This window comes from Marmota monax, unplaced genomic scaffold, assembly GCF_021218885.2.
Source record: "Marmota monax isolate L192 unplaced genomic scaffold, Marmota_monax_Labrador192_F-V1.1 WCK01_AAM20220418_F8-fsc00006, whole genome shotgun sequence".
Taxonomy (NCBI): Eukaryota; Metazoa; Chordata; class Mammalia; order Rodentia; family Sciuridae; genus Marmota; species Marmota monax.
In genome coordinates this window covers 9,134,264-9,157,278 of record NW_026693712.1, presented here as the reverse complement: position 1 = coordinate 9,157,278, position 23,015 = coordinate 9,134,264, and the positions used below count along the sequence as shown (strand labels likewise).

Below are 23,015 nucleotides of genomic sequence, written 5' to 3'. Positions count from 1 at the left end.
CCCTCCAGAGCCCCGACTGCGAAGGAGTACCAGCTGCTTGCAGAGACTCCACCCCTGTCTCAGGCCCTGCTTCTAGGAGACCTGACCTGAGACGACATGCCCAGGTGTGACTGGGGAGACCCACATGGCATCCGATCTCAGCTCTAGGTGGACAGCTAGTGGAAGGACTTCAAAAAGTATTTGCCGTCCCGTTTATCTGCAACTAATGTGGATTCTGAGTGTGTGTGTGGGGGGGGGGGGTATGTAAAAGACCCTTTTCTTCTTCCATCTTCCTCCAATGGGTCCCAGGGAGTGCAACCTTCTTGACCCTAGAAGGAGGTGGTCTTAATGTCCCTTTCCTGAGTATGAGAAGCTCTGAGAAGCCAAGCTGCCACCAGAACCATCTCAGGAAGGGGTTTCAGAACCTGGTCCACACCTTTGGAAGGAGCTCCCAAAAGACAGGTGTCCCAGACCCACCCTCAAGGATCAGGAAAACAGACCGAAGGTGGCAGGGATTTTCTGTGGCGCAGACTCCTGCTCTGTGATGACTTTGCGCTATTATAAAATGCTGTCCCTCTGAGTCGCCGGGCAGGGGCACAGAGCCTGGACACCAGCCCCCACTTGGGCAGTGCACCACCTATACAACAGCACTGGAGTCTGCCTCAGTCCCTAAGAGAGAGAGCAGAATCACCCCTCAGAGCCCAGGGGACAGGACTTCTCTCAGTGTCGTGTTCACACACAGCCTCCCCTCCTATCATGGAGGCTGCCCTGAGGAAGGAGAGGAAAGGATTCAAGAACAGCAGGCTACAGTAGTACCCCTGCCTCCTGGTGGAGTGACTGGACCATTGTTATACTGTCATTTGACTTTTAAATATTGTCACAGAACAAATTTGTAACCTAGTTTTCAGTAATGCAGCCAGAGTTATGAAATTCTGACATTCCCGTGATGGTTCCAGTGGATGCAATTTTTGTCTTGAAGTTGAAGGGCAGCACTTGCTCTTTTCCCTGGGTGCCCTGACACGACACCCAGATGCCCACTTGGGAAGCTAAGTGGAGTGACTAGGAACGTGGACTCGCAGTCAGGCCTACTGAGTCCCCTCATATGTCCACCTCTTACAAGCCATGTCTTTGGGCAAACGACTTAGCCTCCTGAGCCTGCATTCCTAATGAGTGTCATCAAGTCGGCCTGCTCCGGGTGCTAATGTGAGGGGTCTTGTAGAGTACTCAGTAGTACTCAGTGCTAGGAAGAGCTCAATAAATGAAGACATCTGGCCCATCACAATTCCCGTTCCCAGCCCAAATCACCTACCAAGCCCCCAGGCTGTCCCTAGCACAGGCCACGATCCCTGAGCCCTGGGTGGCCTTCTGGGGCCTTCCCCAGCATGGGTGGTGGTGGTGCAGAGAGCAGGGTACTGCTGTCCCCAGCTGGACCAACCTGTGCTGAGCCAGGCACCTCCCTCACCTGGTCGTCTTGGGGCTGGGCAGTGGCCACATGTAGACTGTGCTCAGTGTCCTTGTCTGAATTTGCCACGCAGGCTGGGTGAGATGCAGGCTAGTTCCTCTGAGCACGGGCTGCCCTCTTGGATTCTGCAGCCGCATCTGTCTCCTTGCACTTTGGGGAGATTGCAAGGAGATTGGAAGCAGCTGCTGGGAGGATATCTGGGCCCCTCCCAGGCCCTTCTAGCCCTGGCCATGGCTCAAGACTCCTCCACGATTTTCCTGGCTAGACGTTCAGCTCTGCCCTCCAGAGCCCTGGGTACCAGCCATGCCCAGCCATGCCCACCCTGTCCTCATTTCTCCCACACATCCTCAGGGCCTAGTAGAGGCCCCGACTTGTGGTATGTCCTCAGGCGCCCTTGACATCAGGTGTATGAAGGAAGGAAGAAATGTCTCGGTGACGATGACAGCCATGAAGATGACAGCTGTCACTTCTGAGTGTAGCTTGGGGCCAAGTGCATTATCTCCTTTAACCCACCCAACAGTTCTAGAAGCTGGGTACCATGATTATTTCAACTTCACAGAGGAGGATACTGAGGTTGAGAGGTTCACATCCCTCCAATCTCAAACACCTAGTAAACAGCAGAGCTGAGATTGAGACCTGATGTGTCTGAACCTCTTAATCAGCATGTTTTATGGTGTCTCTGTCGATGACCTACAATCTCAATGGCTCTGAGCAATGATAAGCTTATGGAGTTTCAGGCAAGAGGGTGTCTTCTTTTTCTTAATATTTATTTCTTAGTTGTAGTTGGACATAATACCTTTATTTTGTTTATTTGTTTTTATGTGGTGCTGAGGATGGAACCCAGGGCCTCTCACGTGCTAGGCAAGTGCTCTAAGGCTGAGCCAATCCCAGCCCCGCCCCCCAGAGGGTGTCTTCTGATAAGATCCTTCTTTGAGAAAGTAAGGACCGGGAAGGGCAGTTTAGCAATCACAAAGCACTTGCCTGGGGTCTGTCATTGCATTATGCTCTATCTAATTATCACATCTATGAGGCAGGTATCATTTCCATCCTCTGGATAAAACTGAGCTTCAGAGTGGCTAAGCAATATGTCCAGAGTAATACAGCAAACCCCCGGATTTGAGTTTCAGTCGGTCTACGCCAGAGCCCACAATTCATTGCCCCCGCTTTTTGGTTGGGAATCGGAGGGGTGCGCACAGCAGGCAACATTGACCTGAGACAGCTGCAGTTATACAGCAGCCCCCCCCCCCACTTCTCCCAAGCCCACAGCCTCTGTAAGAACCACAAGGTTTATCACCAGAGATGGAGACACCAGAGATGGAGATAGTTCAAACCCGCTCCATCACAGTGGCGGGTAGAAGGCCCTGAATGGTGGGCACTGCCCAGGGCCACCCAATGGGAAGTTAGCAGATGGGGACAGGGTCCAAGCAGGTTCCTTGCTGAGGCCAGCACCTGGCTGCCCCCTCTCTGCCGCTGGTCCTGGCCCCTGGCTGCTGCTGTGCAGTAGGGAAGGGGCCTCCTGGACATCAATAGCCTGGGGCCTCTCCTGGCAGGAGCGTTAACCCCTGGGGCCCCGGACACAGAGAGAGGCTCCCCTCCTGATGCGATGCATGTGGCACTGTCAGGGTGGAGCCATCCCTAGGAGCGGGAGGCCTTCACTGGCAAGGCGTGCTCTCTTTCAGCAGCCTGGCATCTCCTCTCGACTGTGGGGACTGCAAAGCCTGAGGCCCCACCCCAGACGGTGAGTCAGAAGCACTTTTCACAAAGTGCCCAGGTGATTAGAGAAGGTCAAGCCCTCATCCACACAGCCCCCTCCTCACGAAGATAGGGAAAGTGGCTCAGAAAGGGTAGCGCTCCTGCCCAAGGTCACACAGCCAATCTCCGACAGAACTAGACAGATGGACAGCTGAGCTCTTCCCCTCCTAACCCTAGCCTTGACTGGCAGGGGTCAACCCTCAGGTGCACAGTAAGGGGACTCAGTGCTGCTGCCCTGGCTCTGTCCTGGCCCCCCCTGGGCACAGTCTCTCAGAGGCAGGTGGTAGCAGGTCTCCCAGGACTTAGCAGGGGACCAATCTGGGGAGTGGGCGCAGGTCAGGGCCCAGTGCACCCCTGACCTATTTTCATCTCCGTCTGGGCCTCGGGAGCTTTCCTGAAACAGCTTTTCCGAGGGAGGCTGCCGCAGTGTGGGGCAGGAGGAAGGGACTTTCTTCACCTTCCCCGGGAACACGCTGATCTTGGCGGCAGGTGGAAGCCATCAAAGACACCCCCTTCCCACCTCCGCTGCCTCCACCACAGAGGGAGCAGCTGCCCTCCACGAGGCCAGGAGCATTAACCCCAGGATGGGCAAGGCAGGGGCCGCCACGTGGGCACCCCAGGCCTCCAGGCTTACCGATATTGGGGTGCTTCAGCAGGCGGCAGATGCGGGCTTCACGCTCCAGCTTCTGATGGTCTGAAACACAAACGCCAGGTGAGTCACAGGGGAGGGAGCGGCCTCCAGCTCCCACTCTCCCCAGGACCTCTTTCTGCAGCCCCTGCCAGGGCAGCTCGGGCTGGAGGAGCTGGCCTTTGGGCCTTGGGAAGCTCCAGGAAGGCAGTGGGGCGAGTGGGAGGCAGGGAGGCCAGGTGAGGCCTCCTCCTCTGTGGGCCTCCGTTTCCAGGGCTCTCAAAGGTGGGGCCTTCTTCTAGACTCTTCCTGGGCCAAGCAGCCCAGGATGCCAACTCCTGCCCCTCGCCCAGATGTCCCTGCTGAGCGCCACACCTCCACCTCTACACTTGGCCACCTCCTTCTGGGAACAAGCAACTCTCCAACATGGAACATCTCCCGGCCTCCCAGCTGCCATTCACCGGCCATCACTCACTCCCACGCGTCCGTTCATTGATGTCACCAGCTCCTGGCCACCTATCCTGAGTGCAGGGCCTTCCTCTGCACTCTCAGGGCCCCGATGGACATCTGCATCCTTAAGAGCAGGTGCTGTGTTGTACCCCAGCATCTGCCTAAATGCCTGGCACACAGTAGGTGCTCAAGAATAGCTGAATGAAAGAACAAATGTTCGATGAATGAATCTTCCTAAAGGAGTGGCTATTCTCTCCAGAAGAGCTATTGCCGATTTCCTTTCTGAGGACTCTGGGACCAGGGACCTGCAGGGTAAGTGACAGCCTCAGCCTGGCCCCCCCATTCTCACCCTGCCTTCCATGACCCCTGCCCAAGGCCCCTGGGTCTCCCCACCCACGGGGAGAGAGGTCTTGTTCAGGATCAGCCGTTTTTCCAATCCCCTTTGTGGTGCTTTTCTCACAGTTCCATAGCTAATGTCTACTTTTTAAAACAAAATGGTTAAAGAGAAGCTACTAGTAAATGAAGAATACCGGCTGAGAGTTCTTTATCTGAAACACTCGGGACCAGAATTGTTCAGAGTTCAAAAAAAATTTTTCAGATTTTGGAATATTTGCATATACATAATGAGATACCTTGGGCATGGGACTCAAGCGGGCCACAAATTTTTTTGGTTTCATTTACATTTTATGCACAGACTGAAGGTATAATATTTTTAATAGCTTTGTGCATGAAATGAAGTTTCATGGAGTGGAATTTCCCACTTGTGGCTGCATGTCAACTCTCATAAAGTCGTGGATTTTGCAGCATTTTGGACTGAGAGTGTTTTGCTCAGAGATGCTCAACCTGTATCTACCATGTGCCAGGCCCTGTGCAGAGTGCTTTATGTGCCATTAAAGCTCTCACGACAACCTTTGAGAGAGGTACTATCGTTTTTTCTGGCTTTATAGAGGAAGAAACAGAGGTTCATAGAGTAAGTACTTGTCCCCCATCTCCCCCACGGGGAGTGAGGGAGCCATGCTTTTTACCCAGGCAGTCAGGCTCCAGAGTTGGGATTTTTTGGGGGGAGGGCAGTGGGTATCAGGGATTGAACTCAGGGGCACTGGTCCCTGAGCCCCGTCCCCAGCCCTATTTTATATTTTATTTAGAGATGGGGTGTCACTGAGCGCTTAGGCTTCACTGTTGCTGAGTCGGGTTCCGAGTTGGGCTTTAAACTCTGCTGAGCTGTTCTCCTTGCTCCAACACAGAGCCACCGCCTCCACCCGCCCCCATCTGCTGGTGGGAAAAGTGGAGCCTGCAGAAGGGAACTCACAAAGATGCTCAGAGGCTAAGCCAGAACCAAAACCTAGGCCACTGAATGGCCCCTGCAGAGGAGGTACCCAGGAAGGTGACAGAGATGGAGAAAGTCCCAGCTCTTGTCCCTGGGCACCCAGCTCCCCCTCCCCCTCCTCCTCCACTAGAGCATTCCCTGGCTGCCCTCCAGGCTACCAAAGCCAAGATGATGCTGAAATGCGGCTTTGCCATCAGCAAAGCAATTAAGTCCAATTCTGTTTCCATAGGCTCAGCCCCCCGGGGAAAGACCTGCTGCAGGCCAGGGAAGAGGAGGGGGTTGGGGAGGCATCCAGCTCCCCCCGCCCCCAGTCTCCTGTTTCCTCCAGGGCAGAGGATGTCGGTTCCTGGGCAAATGAGGGGCCTCCCATCAAGGACTGACTGGGAGCACTCAGAGGGAGCTGGACCCTCTCCCTGCTTCGTACAGTTGCCCCCACCCCAGCTCCACAGAACCAGAAGTCAGGCAGGTCAAGGCCAGGCCTATCCGAGGGGACAGGGAATCTTCTGGCCCAGGTGACACATGCAGAGCCCAAATCTGGAATGTTGGTGTTTTCTCCACGTGAGGTCAGCCAGGAGCACAGTTCCACTGGTGGCACGCTGGTCACACAACGTTCAACTTGTGTCAGGTTACCAGACCTCCCTACTGGAATGCCAGGAGCTATCGTTTTTATCTTTTTTGGTGGGTATGGGGGTACCAGGGACTGAACTCAGGGGCACTCGACCACTGAGCCACATCTCCAGCCCTATTTTGTATCTTACTTAGAGACAGGGTCTCACTGAGTTGCTTAGTGCCTCACTTTTGCTGAGGCTGGCTTTGAACTTGTGATCCTCCTGTCTCAGCCTCCTGAGCCACTGGGATTATCATTTTAGGCATATCACAATTGCCCTGCATGGTACCTTTCACCATTAAAAGCAGTATTTATTGGATGCAAATATATACATTTGTAACCGTCTTTGCAACATTGTCATTTTCTAATGTATGGAGAACCTCAAGACAGGGACCATGTTTCTCTTGACCTCTGACTTCTCATTCTGATGTGTAGATGGGGAGATGGAGGCCCGATGACCAAAAAAAAAAAAATGTTGACCCCCTTATCAAAATCACTTGTCCGGTGGCCCTTTTAGAACTCAGACCTCTGAGGACCTCACTCCCTGCCCCACACAATCATTCATGGCAGGTGAAGAGCTTTTATTATTTGTTTATTTATTTGTTTGCAGTACTGGGTACGGAACCCAGGGACACTTTTCCACTGAGTAACATTCCCATTCCTTTTCATATTTTATTTTGAGACAGAAGTTCACTAAGTTACTGAGGCCGACTTTGAACTTGTGATCCTCCTGCCTGAGCCCTCCCCTCCACCCCGCCTCAGTCACTGGATTACAAGCATGCACCACAGCACCCAGCAAGTAGCTCTTTAAAACTCTAAGTAAGATCCTGTCACTCCTTGGTGTCAAACTCCAACAGCTTCCCCATGTACCTATGATATGATCCAGACTCCACCCGAGCCAGCAGTAGCAGGCTGGGTACTGCCTCATGTGGGCAGGAAACTACAGCCACAGAATCACCTTTCTGGCCTCAGGCACACCAAGCCCCTTTGCACCACAGGCCCTTTACACATGCAGTTCCCTCTGCCTGGAACTCTCTTTCCCAGGGACAGCTGCCTTTTCCTCATAGGAAGGTCCCAGGACAATGTCACCTCCTGCAGAGCCTCCCTCCTGTCCCACTGCTTCCCCATTATCCTGCCTTTCTTGACATCGCTCACCTCTTCCTGAGACTACCCAGCTAATTTATGTGTTTAATATTCTTTTCAGCTTCATTCCCTAGAAAACAGGCACACAGAGGGCAGACCTCTTCTGTGGGTCCCTGCCGACTTCCCAGGGCCTAAGATAAAGCTCCCAGCCAGCTTTCCAGGGTAGCAGTGCAGACAAACGGCTGAGCTGGATTTCAGTACGCACCCATAATGACCACCCTGTGTTGCCTCCCTTTCTGATAATTCATTAATTCTCTACAGTCCATCCAGCTCAGAAGAGTCCCTCACTGGTAAGAAGTCTCCGGAAGCCAAGAGTCTCCAGCTTCCTGTCTGGTACCTGGGAGCATCATCTCTAATGCCCGCCGTGACATCTTGGGAGCACTCTTCCCTCCCTGGGTGGGTAGCTCACCGACAGGGTGTTGAGGTTAAGTTGGTGGACACTGGATGAGGTCCCTGGGGGCCAGACAGTCCCAGCAGGGCAGGGCAGGGCAGGACAGCCCAGGCCTGTGAGGAAGTACAGTCACACATCTGGTGCGGTTTTGTGTCCAGAGGGACTGGGCTCCAGCAGACAGGGGGCACACGAGCCAGGGAGGAAAGAGGCCTCGAGTCTGGGAACGGGAAATGCCCCCTGGCTGCATAGGGCATCAACAGGGCTACCAATGCTGGGAGGCTGGAGAAGTAATTCCAAGGTCCAGGCAAGGTGGGGAGGAGACTGGGGAAGAAAGGAGACAGGTGCCTTACTGCCTCCTTGGGGCTCCTTCGAAGGACTGCGATGAACTCAGGTGCAGCCCAATGAGGTCCCACTCTGCTTCCCACCCAGTCCTGAGACTCAGCCCCTGGGAGCCTCACTAGTGACCCAGCTGGGCTGGGGGTGGGGCATGGAGTCAGGAGCTCACAGTCCCCAAGTTAGTTCCTCTGGCTGCACTGGACACACCCACATGTCCAGAGCCCTAACAAGGAGGGGCACGGGGAGCCTCTCTGAGCCTCTGCCAGCCAGCTGCAGCGACCAGATTCTGCCATGCAGGAGCTCGGTCCACATCGACTGACTCCACCCGCCACCCGCTGACTCCACCCCTCACCCACAGAGCTCCAGCAGCTGCATTTTTAAGAAGACTCCCAGGGACATTTGGCAAGGATTGGGACAGGCAAAATTTTACTTTTCACTTAATTTCTTTATAGTTTTTTGAATTATACTATAAGCATTTTTTAAGACTAATTTTAAGATACATATAGAAATGGCTTCTGGGTTTGGGAATCACTTGCTAGGATCACTTGCTAGGAGAGGCCAGGCAGGGTGGGGACAGGGAAGCCGCAGCTCCCTGGGAGGGTAGAACAGATGCCCCCAGCCCCTCCAGCCCCCATGGGCACAGCCCCTGCGGGAGCTGCCAGAAGTCCCCCAGGAGTGCCAGCAGGAGGAGTTCAGAGTGTGTTGCCAAAAGCTCAGCTCTAGACCCCCCTGGAGGCACCGTGAGTGACAAACAAAGAGGTGCTGCTCCTCTCCCGCTGGGCGCAGAGCCTGGCAGTTGGCAGACTTCTTCCAGAATGTTCCCCATAACTTCCCTGCCCCCACTCTTCACAAACTCACCTAGGCCTGGGCCACGGGGCCAAAGCTCAACCAATAGCCAGAGGGAGGGTCTTGGAGGTGACCGCCGCTATAGCCAGAGCACACACTGTCCCAGGAACGCTTAGTCACCTCCCAAACAGAGAGGTGGCCTTTCCACTCTCCTATGCACCTATGTCTCTCAGCCTCTGTATGTGTGTATGTATGTGTGTGCGCGTGTGTGTGTGTGTGTGTGTGTGTGTGCCCCTGAGATGGCGGCAAGGCCCTCCAGTCCCCCAGCATCCAGGGAGATCACTATTCCTAACACCCCTCTGGACAACCTCATCCTGTCACCACCAAGTTATAACTCTAAGCACATCCTCCCTCTGTCTCAGAGATTGGGACATCTCCCTTGATCCCCAGAGACACAAGGCACAGAAAAGCCACAAGACTGCCACTAGTCACACAGCCACGGTAAAGCCAATCCAGGCCTCTGGACATGAGAGCCAGCCTTCTGACTCCTGCCAGCTTTCCTGCCCACCCTGCTCCTTGCCCCTGGCTCCAGAACTTCCACTAGTCTGGCCTTTTCACCCTGCCATGCCATGGGTGAGCCCTGGGCCTTCAGAGGCCCCGCCTCTGCAGAGCCTCTTGTCCCGGCAGGACACCAGGGGAGGTCAGTGACTAGGAGAAAGCGCTGGTCCAACAGCACTGAACTGGAGAGATGAAGGGCAGCAACACAGAGTGCAACACGGAGCCAGCCGGGAGGCCTGCAGGGAGCAGCGGGGGCACCCCGTACAGCGGGACCTCCAGGAAGCCTAGGCCTGCCAGCTGCGCCTCTCAAACACCTGGACACAAAGCCTGCCCTCACGAGATGGCTCCCTTCCTCTGCATAGCTCACCACCTCACCCACACCATCCCTCAGAACCACCCTCAGCAGATGGGCCCAGAGGCTACTCCCACACTGCTTCATTTGGGATGGAGATTGGCGTCTGTGAAGACAGTATCTTCTCCAACACACCGACCGTGGTCCCCGCCATTACTGCCCCTCAACACAGGCCAATGAGGAGCAGTTTTCTGGGCAGCCTTCTCAAAATTGCATGTCCATGTGACTCGCCCAGGCATCTTGTTAAAATGCAGATTGGGGTTTTTTAGGTTTGGAGTGGGGCCCAGTGCTTTGAATTTCTCACAGTCTCACAGGCACATTGACGCTGATGTTCCAGGACCACTGGTAAGGTCCTAGGCCTGAGGTTCCCAAACCTTTCTGCAAGTTAGAATTAGCTGGCTATCTTTCCGCAAACCTAGGTCACCTCCAAGACCACTTGTTTGGGGACCAGAGAGTGGGCTGGTGTGGTTGAACCAGAGCTCACCTGCAGTTCACTGGGCTCTTGGAGTAGCTAGTGTGGGCGCTGTCCCAGGTGCTGAGCAGAGAGCTCAGAATGAGACCCGCCCACCCTCTTGGAGCTTACAGTCCAGAGAAAAAGATGTTAAACAAGGAGACAGACCAGCAAATAGGATGAGGCTAGGTCAGGGGAAAGCCATGACGGAAATAAACAGTATGAAACAGAAAAGGGGAGACTCCCTCAGACTGGGTGGCCAGGGGAGCTCTTCCAAGGATGTAACAGAGCTGAGACTGAAGGTTGAGACAGGGCCAGCCGTGTAAGCAGGCAGGTTAGGGTATCAGGCAGAGGGGATGGCAGGAGCACTCCCATGCCAACATCCAGGGGGACGGACTTGGGTCTTGGTTCTAAGCCCAGGGGTGGAGGAGGGCGGCAGGGAAGGGGAGCCTGGAGGTGGGCAGGCCTGGGTCAGGCACCTACCTCTGGCTGAGAGCTTCTTGGTGTTGATGATCTTAGCAGCATACTCCTGGCCGGCCAGCACCTTCACACACCTGCGCACGACGGAGAAGGCTCCCCTGGGAGGATAGAGAAGGCAGAGAAGGTGAGAGGCCCGGGGCTGTGTCCTTGGAGACACTGCAGTTCACACCACAGCTGCTCGGTGCTGGGAGGGAAGCCTCTATTGGAGCTGCTCAGGGGCACAGGGACTGCTGTGGCCCAGCTCAGAACAGCATGGCTGGAGAGAGCCAGAGAGGGACCCAGAAGCTTGGTCACACTCAAGATCAGCCTCCTGGGGTCACCAAAACTTTGGCTCACCAAGTTACAAAGCTTTGGAATCCTGTAGTGGTGGAACCACAGAATCCAGGTCTCTTAAATAAATCTTTAGCTTCTTTTATTCTTTGAATAGGTAACATATGGACATGACTCAAAGTTCAAAAGGTTTTTTTAAAAAGTACAGACAGTGAAAAGACTCCCCCCAACTCTGTACCCCAACCTCTGAAGTCCCCTCTCTGGAGGTAGCCACTGCTACTGGCTCTTATGCCTCTTTATGCAGATACCTACCCCCTCACAAAGCTGTTCTGTACCCTCCTTTTCTCTTTTCTCTGTTACTAATGTATTTTGGAGATCATTCTTCATATCAAAACATAAAGAGCTCCTCATTATATCATATGTAATTGTATGACTGTCCTGTATTTTACCAGCCAGTCCCCTAGTGAAGGGCAAGTGGGTTAGTTTCAATCTTTAGTTATTGTAAGAGTTCTATACTTACTGACTAACCTTGTACTGGGTATTAGGATTACATTTCCCATGTGAGCACACATCTGTGGCATGAATTCCTAGAATGGGTGTTTTTTGGTCAAGAGGTAGACATTGTTTCGCAATTTTGATAGAGACTGAGACTGTGCATCTTATTTAGTGATTGCACCAGCTTACTTTCCCACTAATATGTGAGGGGACCGATTCCCTCTGCCACTGTCCACACAGTGTGTTATCAACCTTTTTTTATATTTGCTGGTAAGAGAGATGGAAAATGACAATGGATATTGATTTAGATTTTAATTATCATATTAAGAGTGAGGCTGAGCATCCTTTCCTGTGTTTTAAGAGGCTCCTGGGATTTTATCCTCAAAGTATCCATGACCAGAAGAGAACTTGGGGGAAGGACTATGGGTTTCAGAGCTCATGGGGAAATGGATTATTGTCCCATGCAATGGAGCTCATCACCCCACATCATTTAATTTTTTAAGAAAACCTAGAAGTCTAGATAATTTCCCAATTGGAGTCTTATCCCAAAAGGATTTGAGGGCAGGACCAGCCTAAGGGCTGGATCTGGAGCTGAGGAGCCACCAAGCGCTACACTCTGCTCTGTCCCACAGAGGCAATCTGGCCCCACAACTCACACCAAGGAGGCTTCCAAGGGGCCTGACAGTGACCTTGGCCACAACCATCACTGCCCTAAACACATACTCATGGCAAGAAGAGGAGCTCCTGGGCAGACTTCCCAAACACAGGTGTTCCTACAGGTCATCCAGCCATCTTGCTAAAATGGCCATTCTGACTCCTTGTGACCAGAGTGGAGGCTCAGGACTCTGAGGTCTAGTGGAGCTCCGTGTAGATGGCTCAAGTTACAGGCAGGGCCACATCTCTGAGATCAGCACTTCCGGGTGTTTGACTTCCACACCAAGTGAGCCCACTCGGGTTCCTGCCCAGGTTCCCCAACACAGCCTCCAAGTTTCAATCTCCCCACCCAAGAAAACAGGCAAGCCAAGTCACTCAGATGAGACCAACAGGAGCAGAGGAGGCCTCTGACAGGAGGTCTGCCCTGCTCATAGCCTGGGTCCACTATCTCTGAATCCACACCTGGGCAGCAGGAAGTGAGCAGTCAGGAAGCTCTAGAGAAGGAAGAGGAAGACAGAGGCAGGATGAACACAAGGGACCCGGAAATACGACCTCATAGGAAAGCTAAAGGCCAGAATCCATGCAGAATGGTAGGTCCGCCCTGAGGTGTGCAGCCCTGCCTGTTCTTCACCAGAAAGAAAGCAGTAGGCCCTGTGACCCCCACAAGACTCTGCTCCTGCTGTGAGGCCCCTCCTCTGATCCCTGGAGCCCCCTTTGTATAGGAAAACTTCCTTTCCCCGACTCACTCCTACTGTGCTTCTGGTCACCAAATAGAGAAAAAGCTTCTTTCAAACCAACCCATTCTACTCTGTGGACACCAGTTGTGTTCCACAATTCTATTACGATGCTTTCTAGAGTTAGTGCAGACCCCACAGGTTAAGGGTTCCATGCACAGGACAGCCCCCTCATCTCAGATGCCCGTCCCTAGCAGTGGGTCCCCAAGTTACCTTCTGTTCAACTTGGCTGGCAACTGCAAGTTCCCACAACCCTCTCCTCAGGCTAGAGAATTTTCTATGATGATTCACAGAGCTCAGAAAAACACATTTACTTATTATAGAACAAAAGATATGATAAAGGACACAGATGGACAGCCAGTGACAAGGTAGGCAAGGCTGGGAAGCATCCTGAGCACAGGGGTTCTGTCCTTGTGGATCTGGGGTGTGCCAACCTCCTGCCACACGGCTGTTTACCATCCAGAAGGTCTCTGCACCCCACCCCTCAGCATCTTTATGAAGGCTCCATCACATGGGTAAGAAGGAATATTAACTCAGTCCCCAGTCCTCTCACCTTCCCAGAAGGTGGGGGTGGGGCTGAAGGCTTCAAGCAAATCATGCCTTGGTCTTTCTGGTGACTAGCCCCATTCAGAAGACCACCAAGAGTCACCTCATCAGAACAAAAGATGCCCCTAGCCCCTGAGAAATTCCGAGGGATTAATATGTCAGGAACTGGGATCAAAGACCAAATATTAGAACTCGAGATGCTCTGGACAGCCCTATCCCTTAGGAAATTAGTAGAGTCTTAGGAGCTCTGCTATCCACCAGGCACAAGACCAACTATATATTTGTCTTATATCACAAGACCACGGTCCCATATTCCCCATTGGGTCCAGGATGGTGGCAGCTCGTCCACCTCCTGTCTCTCCCAGCTGGGTGAGTTCCTAGAGGCCAGAACTTTCACCTCCCTCTCTAGGTCCCAGCACAGGGACCCAGTGTCTGTCTGGTACCAAAAGGGCCTCTGTAAGTGTTCCGTGTAGGAGCAGGAGGTTGATATAAGCAAGAGCCAGAGAAACGGAAATATGACAAAAGAGAATTTTTAGGCAGGATTTTTAGAGGGACAGGAATGTGCATCTGAGGATAGCAGAGGACTACTGATCTCTCAAATCCAGACAGGGGGATGGACCCAAAGAACTTCAGGTTCCTGCCAGCTGGGAACCTAGATTCTCAAGAGCCCTGGGGAGAAAACAGTTGAAGTGGCCACTTCTGGGAAGGGTTCTGACCCTCCACAGAGAGGCGGGCAGGGACAGAGGAAGGCGGCCAGCTGCTGAGGGCAGGGCTGCACCAGCATCTAGCCCGTGCTCAGTCCAGGGCTAGAGTTCAATTAATATATGTCCAGTGGATGGAGGGATAAAGGGATAAATGTGTAGTTTCTCCATTAGAAAAATAAAACTCTATTCTAGGTAAAGATTTTAGGTTAGTGGTCATCAAATTGGCAGCTACAGAATCTCCTGGGGATTTTTAAAAAATATAGATTCCTACTAAATCAGAACCCCTGTGTGTGGACCCTGGGAATAGGTGATTTTTTTTCTAACCCTGGCCCTGCCCTGACTACCTTCTGGGGAAGTCCTGTTACATATCCTATCTCTCCTGGAATCGGTACCAGTAGGGACGTCACTTGGGCTCTGTACTGGGAGCTTGATGGGACCTATGAGCCTGGGCTCTGCCCTAAGGAGCCAGGGGCCTAAGAGCCCTATCTATGAAGCAAAAGAAGTCTTACTCACGAAACTTGCTGCTCAGGACAGGGCCAAGTTCTCACGAGAATCAGAGATTCCTGATCAGAGGCTCAGGCCTTGGGCAGGGAGGCTGCAGGGATTCTGAACCCCCGAAGAACAAGAATATCATATATGCATGAGGTTAGGTGTGTGCGTTTGTCCCGGGCAGGGGCGCATGGCTCTCCTCTGGTGCTTTGAGGGAGGCATTTCTCAAAACCAGCTCAGAACTACTGACCCAGAGGGCTTCTTCACCCCGAGTGCACAAGCAACAAGCTCCTTCTTGACCTGCACAGCAGCTCTGTGAAGTCAGAACCCTTTTAACAGCCTGGGAAACTGAGGCCTCGAGTGAGCAGGCATATTCCCAGTGACCCTGTGAAGAGAATTCAGATCACGTGGACTTTTTCTCCTAACTCCACCAAAGGCAGGAGAGATCATAGCCTCAAGACAGGACTCTGTGGTCACAAAGACCTGTGGTCCGATCCTGGCCCACCCCTAGCAGACTGCGTGGCTGGAACTTGCACTTCATGGCTCGGAGCAGAACACCAGCTCCTGAGGTGCTAGGGAGATGAGACAAAGCTCCAGCTCAGGGCCAAGCAAGCGGAGCAGAACAAGACAGAGCAGGGAGGAGAGGGGCCCAAGGAGGTGAAGAAAGGGCCTGGGCCAGGGAGACCTCTTGCTACCCATGCAGCCTCAGTCTCCGTCTGTAGGAGGGAAGGCCCCTCTGCCTGCCACAGAGGCAGGGATCAGGAAGACAAGGGCCGATGAGAGTCATCGCACACAATTGACACTAAAAACCAGAAAGGGGAGTGCACACCTGTAATCCCAGCTGTTTGGGAGGCTGAGGCAGGAGGATCACAAGTTTAAGATCAGACTGAGTAACCTAGTGAGACTCCATCTCAAAAGAGAAAATAAATTAAAAAATTAAAAGGGCTGGGGGTATAGCTCAGTTAGCACCCCAAGTTAGACACTGAAGGGTGGAATTTGGGAGGACTTGGGCAGGGCTGGGTCCTGATGTGAGCCTCAGTCTCTTCATTGGCAATGTGGAGGCTGGGATGGGAATGAGGCGCAATAGTGTGGAGGCCTTTCCAGCTTCAGTGTCATACCCCAGGTCTGTGCAACAGCCCTTCTTGTGATGGTGGAAATACTCTGAATTGCTCAGTGGGGCAGCCACCAGGCCATATGGCTGTAGTGTATTGGACCTGTGGCCAGTGGGACCACAGAATGGAATTTTAATTGGATTTCCTTGAAGTTGTTCTATGTGGCTAATGCCTACCATGTTGGAGAATGCAATTCTCAATGAATAAGAGTAGGCATTTCTGGACCTGCCCAACCAGAGTTCAAATTGCTGTTCAGCCACTTATGAGCAGGTTGCTTCCCTGTGGTCTGCCTGTTTGCTCCCTTGTAAAATATGAACAATAAGAGTACCCACCCTGTGCAGTGGCTTCCAGGACTCAGTGAGATAATCAGTAGGCTGGAGTTAGCAGAATCCCTGGAGCATAATAAATGCTCAAGAAACAATGCCCTGTACAGGGGCCGTGATATGCAAGGGGTGAGAACAGTTAGCATCATCGGTAACAAAGTGGACCTTGCTGGCCAAGCTCCGGATGAAGCAAGCAGGGAAGAGCTGTGTAGAGGCCATGGTGGGGGGTGGGGGCAAGGCTGCTCCCCAGGCTGAGCAGCTGCCCTGGTGTGTGCAGGCACAAGTGTGAGCTGGCAGGGAGGCCCCACCCGGCACCCAGCAGATTGCAGAGAGGGCAGAGCCGTAGAGAATGTGGGACCGTGCTAATGGGCTGTGAAGAGAGGATTCACACTGGGAAATTGCTTTCTGGCTGCCTGGCAGGCACCGTGTCCTGGGCGTTGTGGGCTGCCAGCCACGGGGGTCTGCCACCTGCTCCAGCCTGGAGTACCCTGAAATGTGAACATGACTGCCAGGTGCAGCAGCAAGGGCACTGGGGGTGGGGGACAGAAGACCCTCATCCCTACCCAGTTCAACTACCAGCTTGCTTATCCTGTTGGGTCTCAGTTTCCCCATTTGAAAAAAGGGGATAGAAGTCATTGTGAGTGTCCCTGCAGGCAGAGAAGTTGCTGCCAACTGCCTCTAAGGGAAACCTCTTCGCCTTCACTGGGAGCCACTCAGAGCTCCTCCAGGGGGTCTCTTATCCCCTAGGCCTCCGGAGACTGCACACTCGTGAACTCTCCCTGCACTCTGGCCTCATCTGGGTCTGATTGTTTGGGCTCTTTACAGTCTCCAATCTTCCCTTCATTGGCTGCCTCTTCAGATATTCCCCCCAATAAAATGAAACAACGAGAACTTTTCTCTCAACCCAGCAGCCCGAGCTGCTTCCTCCCTCCCGTTCTTTTTGCTGCCAAACTTCCAGAACAAATGTCCGACATCCGCCGCCTCCTCTTCCCACCTCCCACACTCCATGAACCCACTGCAATCTGGTGGCCACCCCCAGGGCTCCATGGAAGCAATGCTCGTGCCAGGCTCACCCACCCAAAGCCTCCCCTCCCCACTGCCCCTGGCAGCCCCCCTTTGGCCCTGGTCCGCCTCGCTGTCCTATATCAGGTAGCGCTGGGCCCAGTGACCACACTCTTCAAGGCTTATCCCCCCTTTTTTTTTCTAGGTCACTTTGCTGTCCCTGGCATCCCCCTTCACCCACAGTGCCTTGCTGTCCCAAAGTCCCCCAGCCACATTAAAACTCCTTGTTCCCTCTCCACCCAACCTCTGACAACTTCCTCCTCCATCCCCTGTACCAGGGGCCATTAGCTGGGATCTCTGGGGAGGCTCTGGGCATTCGTGAATCCACTTAAAATTGTATTAAAATGATGCTGTGTCTGTGCATTGTTCTGGGCAAAGGACGCATATTCTTCCGCTTCACAAAGCAGCCCATGACTCTCCAAATGGCTAAAGCCACTGACATCACTCAGGACTGAAATCTGCATCCACACACCTCCCGCCCCCCTTCAGAATTCTGGTTCCACACTTTGATCTACTCGTTTCCTTGCCTGGATGCTCAATGGCAAGCCAGTCTCTTCCCCCAAATCTCCCCACTCTGTTAAGATACATAAGCATCTGGCTTTCTGAGATGAGCTGGGGTGATTTCAGAAGGTTCCTGGTCAGATGCAGACAGACTAGTGGCCTGTGAAAGGATTAGCATCCAAACCTCTTGGTGGTGACCCAGGCCGACTGATCTGATTGCCCAGAACAGATAGGGTTAGAGCGCCTGGGGGAAAGCAAGAGCTGGGGCTGGCCCCCAGAGTAGCATCATGTTGGACCAGAGTGGGGGCCACACCACATCAGAGACGGGCATTCCCAGTCGAACCTTACCATGCAAGCCAACTCTTATTCCATAGATGAATAAACTGAGGCCAAGACCTTGAACTCAGGGTCCATTGCTCTTCCAATACCCCATACTCTGGGATCAGAGGGACCCTATTTGGAGCCCAGTGGGCTGTAACTTAGGCAGATCAGCAGGAGATATGCAGCCTTGCGCATGCAGGAGCAAGTGGGCATGACTGGGAGAGGGTCACTTACATGAGAACCACCGAGGGCTCCTCAACCCCAAATGGTTGAAAAGTCAGGCCCAGGTTTGCTCAGAAACAAAGGAAAATCCTGGACAAGGTGGGGTTTCCCCCACCCAGTACTGGAGATTGGACCCAGGGGTGCTCTACCACTGAGCTACATCCTTTTTATTTTTTATTTTGAGACAGTGTCTCGCTAAGTTCCTCAGGTTGTGCTTGAATGTGTGATCCTCCAGCCTCAGCCTCCTGAGTCACGGGGAAGACAGGTGTGCACCCTGTACCCAGAAGCTCTGTGTACCTTAATCAAATCCTGTCTCTTTGGGGGCCTCAGCTCTCCTATCTGTGTGATCGACTGTTGGTATAATATTGGAGCCTTCTCTTTCTTTTTCTTTATTTCCTTTTTCAGTGATAGTATACTTTCTTAAAAATAAACAAGCAAAACATAGCTATGCTGGTTCCCCCAAATGGCAACTAGATCAGAGAAGATGGGCTGGGCTTGGGATGCCCTCCTCCTGCCTGCCCGCTCCCTTCCTCAGCTTGTCTCAGCAGCTCTGTGAGCAGAACTCTGCAGCCACAGCATTACACAGACAGACCGATAATCCGGGACCCGTAACTGAGACGGCTCCTCTCCCCTGCTGCCCGCCACTGTGGCTGCACCACCCACTCCCAGACTCCAGAAGATGCTGCAGGGACGAGCTGTCCCACCCCCCCACCCCCCGGGGGCCCCAACGCCAACCCAGCAGAAGCCTCGTGGGGGACACAGAAGGCCTGGGAACCAGAAGATTCTGTTTGCTGCAGGGAACACTGAACCAACAGAAGTTCCAGCATATTCCTTGTTTTGGCTGTACATGGGTTTTCTTGAATGGGTTACAAAAAGAAAAAAGGAAAAACAGAAAACTCTCCATAGTGCTCAGAGGGAGGGCTAGAGAGCAGCAAAGCAGGGCAGATGCCGAGGAGCCGCTTTCACCCTGGCCTCTGACGGCTGCCTAGCCTGCCCTCACCATGGGGCCTGGCCCAGAGGCTTTTAGAGGTGCCAGTGTCAGACAGAGTGGTTCCGAGGGGTAAGAGCCCTATGCTGAAATGGAAAGAGTCTGAAACTCTAGTTCTACTGTGTGACCATGGGCAGGTGTGTGACCATGGGCAGGCAGGGCTCTTGCCCTCTCTGGGCTTTAATTCCCCACCTGTGAAACAGTGGGGTGCTCTACCACTGAGCTACATCCCCAGCCCTTTTTATTTTTTATTTTGAGACAGGTTCTTGCTAAGTTACTCAGGTTGGGCTTCAATGTGTGATCCTCCGGCCTCAGCCTCCTGAGTCACGGGGAAGACAGGTATGCACCCCTGCACCCCTGCTCTTATTCAGATATTCTGGATGGAACTGAGGCTGTCCTGGCCCTGCACTGTCTCCCTCTTCATCTTGGAGCAATCACCTCACTAGGTGAGGGCAGGGATGTTGGGGTGGAGGGATACCAGGGAGGCCTAAGGTATGGATTTGCATACGGCAGCTTCCTCAGAGCTGACTCCTAAGGCTGCACCATCTTGGGGCAGAGGAGCAGTTGTGGACGTGAGAAAGTTCCTCCTGGTGTTGAGATGAAATCTGCCTCCCTTACTGTATTACTCTGCTGTTCTGCCCCTGAGGACACCCTTGTAGACATGGGTTGGGAGGATGCAGCCCCTACAGGGCTCTTCTCCCTGCTACAGGCCCCCTGCTCCTCGGTGCTCTCTCTCTCCTGATTTGGCTTCCAGACCATTCCCGCCCTGCCTGTGTTCCGTCTTCTAGACCATAGCAGCCTTTTAATATTCCACTAGGACCTAGCATCTGGAAGCTGCAGGCAGGCTGCACAGGCCAGAGAAGAGTGAGACCCCAGGTCCCTCGGGGGCTGACGGGCTTCACTGAAGGGCACACCTCAGAGCCCTTGCCTGTGCTGTTCTCCTCGCTCTCAGGAACACTCTTCCTCCCCTTCTGCTGGTTAACTTTTTTTTTTTTTTTTTTTTGAGACAGGGTCTTGCTAAGTTACCTAGGCTGGTCTTGAACCTGTGATCCTCCTGCCTCAGCCTCCAGAGTAGTTGGGATGACAGGTGTGCACCACTGCGCCCAACTTGGTTATTTCTTAGTTGCCCCCAGCTCCCCATGTCACCTGGTCAGGGGACTCTTCCCTGAGACCTCCCTCATTCCAACTAGTTGAGGTCTCTTTGAAGCTCACAGCTCTGTTCATAGCCCTTATCCAGATGCATTTAAATAATAGTTTCTAAAGTGATTTAATTAATGTTGGCTTCATAGCAGATCGCAAGCCCCCTGAGGGCAGAGATTGCAGGTGGTACATGCTGAGCTCAGCCCAGGGCTAGGAACAAAGGATCTGCTCAGAAAAGACTTGAATGGCTTCAAGGATCACAGATGAGTCTTGTCTTTTATGTGACCACAAGATACCAAGACCCTAACCTTCTCCAGCACAGTAAGTCTTCCTGGCCTTATAGAGCTACCTGACACGTGGCAGACAGCAGTGCCCTCGAGGTGGGTCTCAGCAGTCGGGCTGCACAAGGCTCACCTGGACCGGAGGCTTCCTACGGTGCATGGAGTAGCTCAGAATTGACAGGCCACGAGTGGGCACACAGGACAGGTGGGCTATGTTAGAGAGGGGCCTGCCTAAAGAGAAGAAAGGGACGGAGAGAGAGAGAAAGACCAGAGAGATGGAGAGAGACAGAGAAGAAGAGAGAACCCAGAACCCAGCCAGCATCATCTTGCTGTCCCTGCACTAGGAGGTGAACTTGAGCTGTGTCCTGCAGCCAGCGTGTGTGTGTGTGTGTGTGTGTGTGTGCACCAGTATGTTCCTGTGAGCTTACGTGAAGGTGCACGTGTGTGAGCACTAGCCTAGGGATGCAGGCGTGCGACCCCGAGGGAGGCCCTCACCCTGCGTGGAAGGCCTGGGCCCAGCCTGCAGGGGGTACTGGCAGCAGTGTCAGTGTGTGCTTGTGGAGGGAGGTAGCAGGAAGGGAGGGAGGCTCCGCAGAGTGTCAGTGTGTCTCAGCCCGTGTGGGGGCGGCAGTGTGGGGGTGGAGGGCTGCCGCATGCACCAGAACATGTGCCTGCCTACTGCTTGGGTGGCTTGGAGGGAGAACATGAGGAAAGGCTATCCCCTCCCCTGTCCTCACACCCCCTCTTTTTAAATTTAATTTATTAATTATTTTAATTTTGAGACAAGGTCTTGCTAAGTTGCTGAGGCTAGCCTTGAATTCGCAATCCTCCTGTCTCAGCCTCCCAAGATGCTGGGATTACAGGCAGGTGCCACAGTGCCCGACATCCTTTACACCCCTCTTGAGGTCCTATCTCCCAATTTCCCATCCTTTGGTTTCTGATCCCTGCAAATCACTGTCTCTTATTCCTGACTTTTGCCACTGCCTCTCACTGTGGCCTTGGACAAATCACTTTCCTTCCCTTTGGTTGTTGTCTCTTGTCTGTGCAATGGATGGGCATTTTCTATGGTCCTCCCAATTCCAATGCTCTAGGGTCTGCAACTTCTCATTAATCCTGCACAAAGGGAGGCTGCAAGGGGTAGCACCCTAATGGAGCATTTCAGGCATCTATAGAGATTTGATTCCCATTTTACAGATGGTAAAGTTGTGGTACACAAAGGATAAGTGATTCATCCAGGGTGGCCCAGCAAATTCAAGACAGAATCATGGCTGAAAATTAAGGAACAGCTCAGAGTCCCTTCCACCCCGAGGCTACTGCCCCTTTTCCCTTGTTTGTACTCAAGAGAGGAGATGCTCCCTGGTTACAGCATCTAGAGAGCTCCTCTCAGCAACCTTCAGAGCATGTATGGGTGCTGGAGACCTGGGTGCCATCCCCTAGGCCCCTACCTCCTCGCCCCCGTCTGCTCATCTGTGAGATGGATAAATAAGCCCTGCCTTCCCCCCCCCCCTCAGAGAAGAGCTAATGGATGGAGGTGCTCCTGGTGAGCCCCAGAGTGTTCTGGGTATGAGAGGTTATTAGAAGCCGAATAACGGCACACTCCCATCTTTGGGTGGGGCACTGATGTCTAGGTGGCCTCTCTCTCCACTATGACATCGTCCATCCTCCTAATGGCTCTGTCAGAGAAAGGTGGGGTTGCTAAGAACATTCAACAGGCATCAGAATCTGGGTCCAAGATTGAATCTTAGCAGCCGGGACCCCGGCCCCCAGTGTGGGGGGCTGCCTCTGGGCCACGCTGCCTACCACCCATGAGTCAGCCCGACCCAGCCTGGTGCACAGTGCAAATCTATGGAATAAGAAGGGCTCGGACTCAGGGGCCAGCCTCTCCTCCCTCCGTCAACCTCGCTGGCCACCCACACCCCCGCAACCCTCCCCCTACCCAGCACTGCCTGAGTCAATTTCAGATCCTTGTTTCTAGAGAGAAACGAGTGGGTTGAACTCCCTCCCTCCTTCCCTCCCTCCTCTCTCAAGTAAAATCTCCTTTGGAGGCTTTTCCTGTACAGCCCAGTGATCACACAGGCTGCAGGGTGATTCTCTGTCTCTCTAACCTCTGTGGCAGGGGTGGGATCTGAAGCCCTGTATGGAAAAGACTGGAGGAGGCTTCCTCCTTCCTCCTCCGCTGCTTTGGCCCTAACCCCTTTCTCTGTGCGTCTCCCTGGCCCCCACCCGCAGCACTCCTGCCTTCGCAGAGATCCTGGGCTTCGGAGAAGGCCGAGTATGTGGGAGCTGTGACCCAGCACCCTGTCCTTGCCTGCCCCCCAGACTCAGTGCTCCTCTTCCAGCCGTCCACGTCTCTCATCCTGGGAAGGGATGAGGGTCAGGGTCAGGGGACAGGGAAGTCAGCTCATCTCTGGGACCCGCAAGACAGCCTCATGCCAGCCCTCTAGGAGACCTGGAACTCAGTTCTGGCCTCT

The 23,015-nt window shown here is 53.4% G+C and overlaps 1 protein-coding gene across 3 annotated transcripts in view; it reads right to left on the bottom strand.

The window, feature by feature from the left end:
* Positions 1 to 23,015, bottom strand: part of Camk2a (calcium/calmodulin dependent protein kinase II alpha) — a 62,460-nt gene that overhangs the window by 35,987 nt on the left and 3,458 nt on the right. For all 3 annotated transcript variants that reach the window (XM_046460165.2, XM_058584223.1, XM_058584222.1), the window contains exons 2-3: positions 10,706 to 10,800; positions 3,828 to 3,887 (exon numbers count right to left, since the gene is read on the bottom strand). In XM_046460165.2, coding sequence (XP_046316121.1) covers positions 3,828 to 3,887; positions 10,706 to 10,800 — 155 coding nt within the window. The remainder of the gene's footprint in view (positions 1 to 3,827; positions 3,888 to 10,705; positions 10,801 to 23,015) is intronic.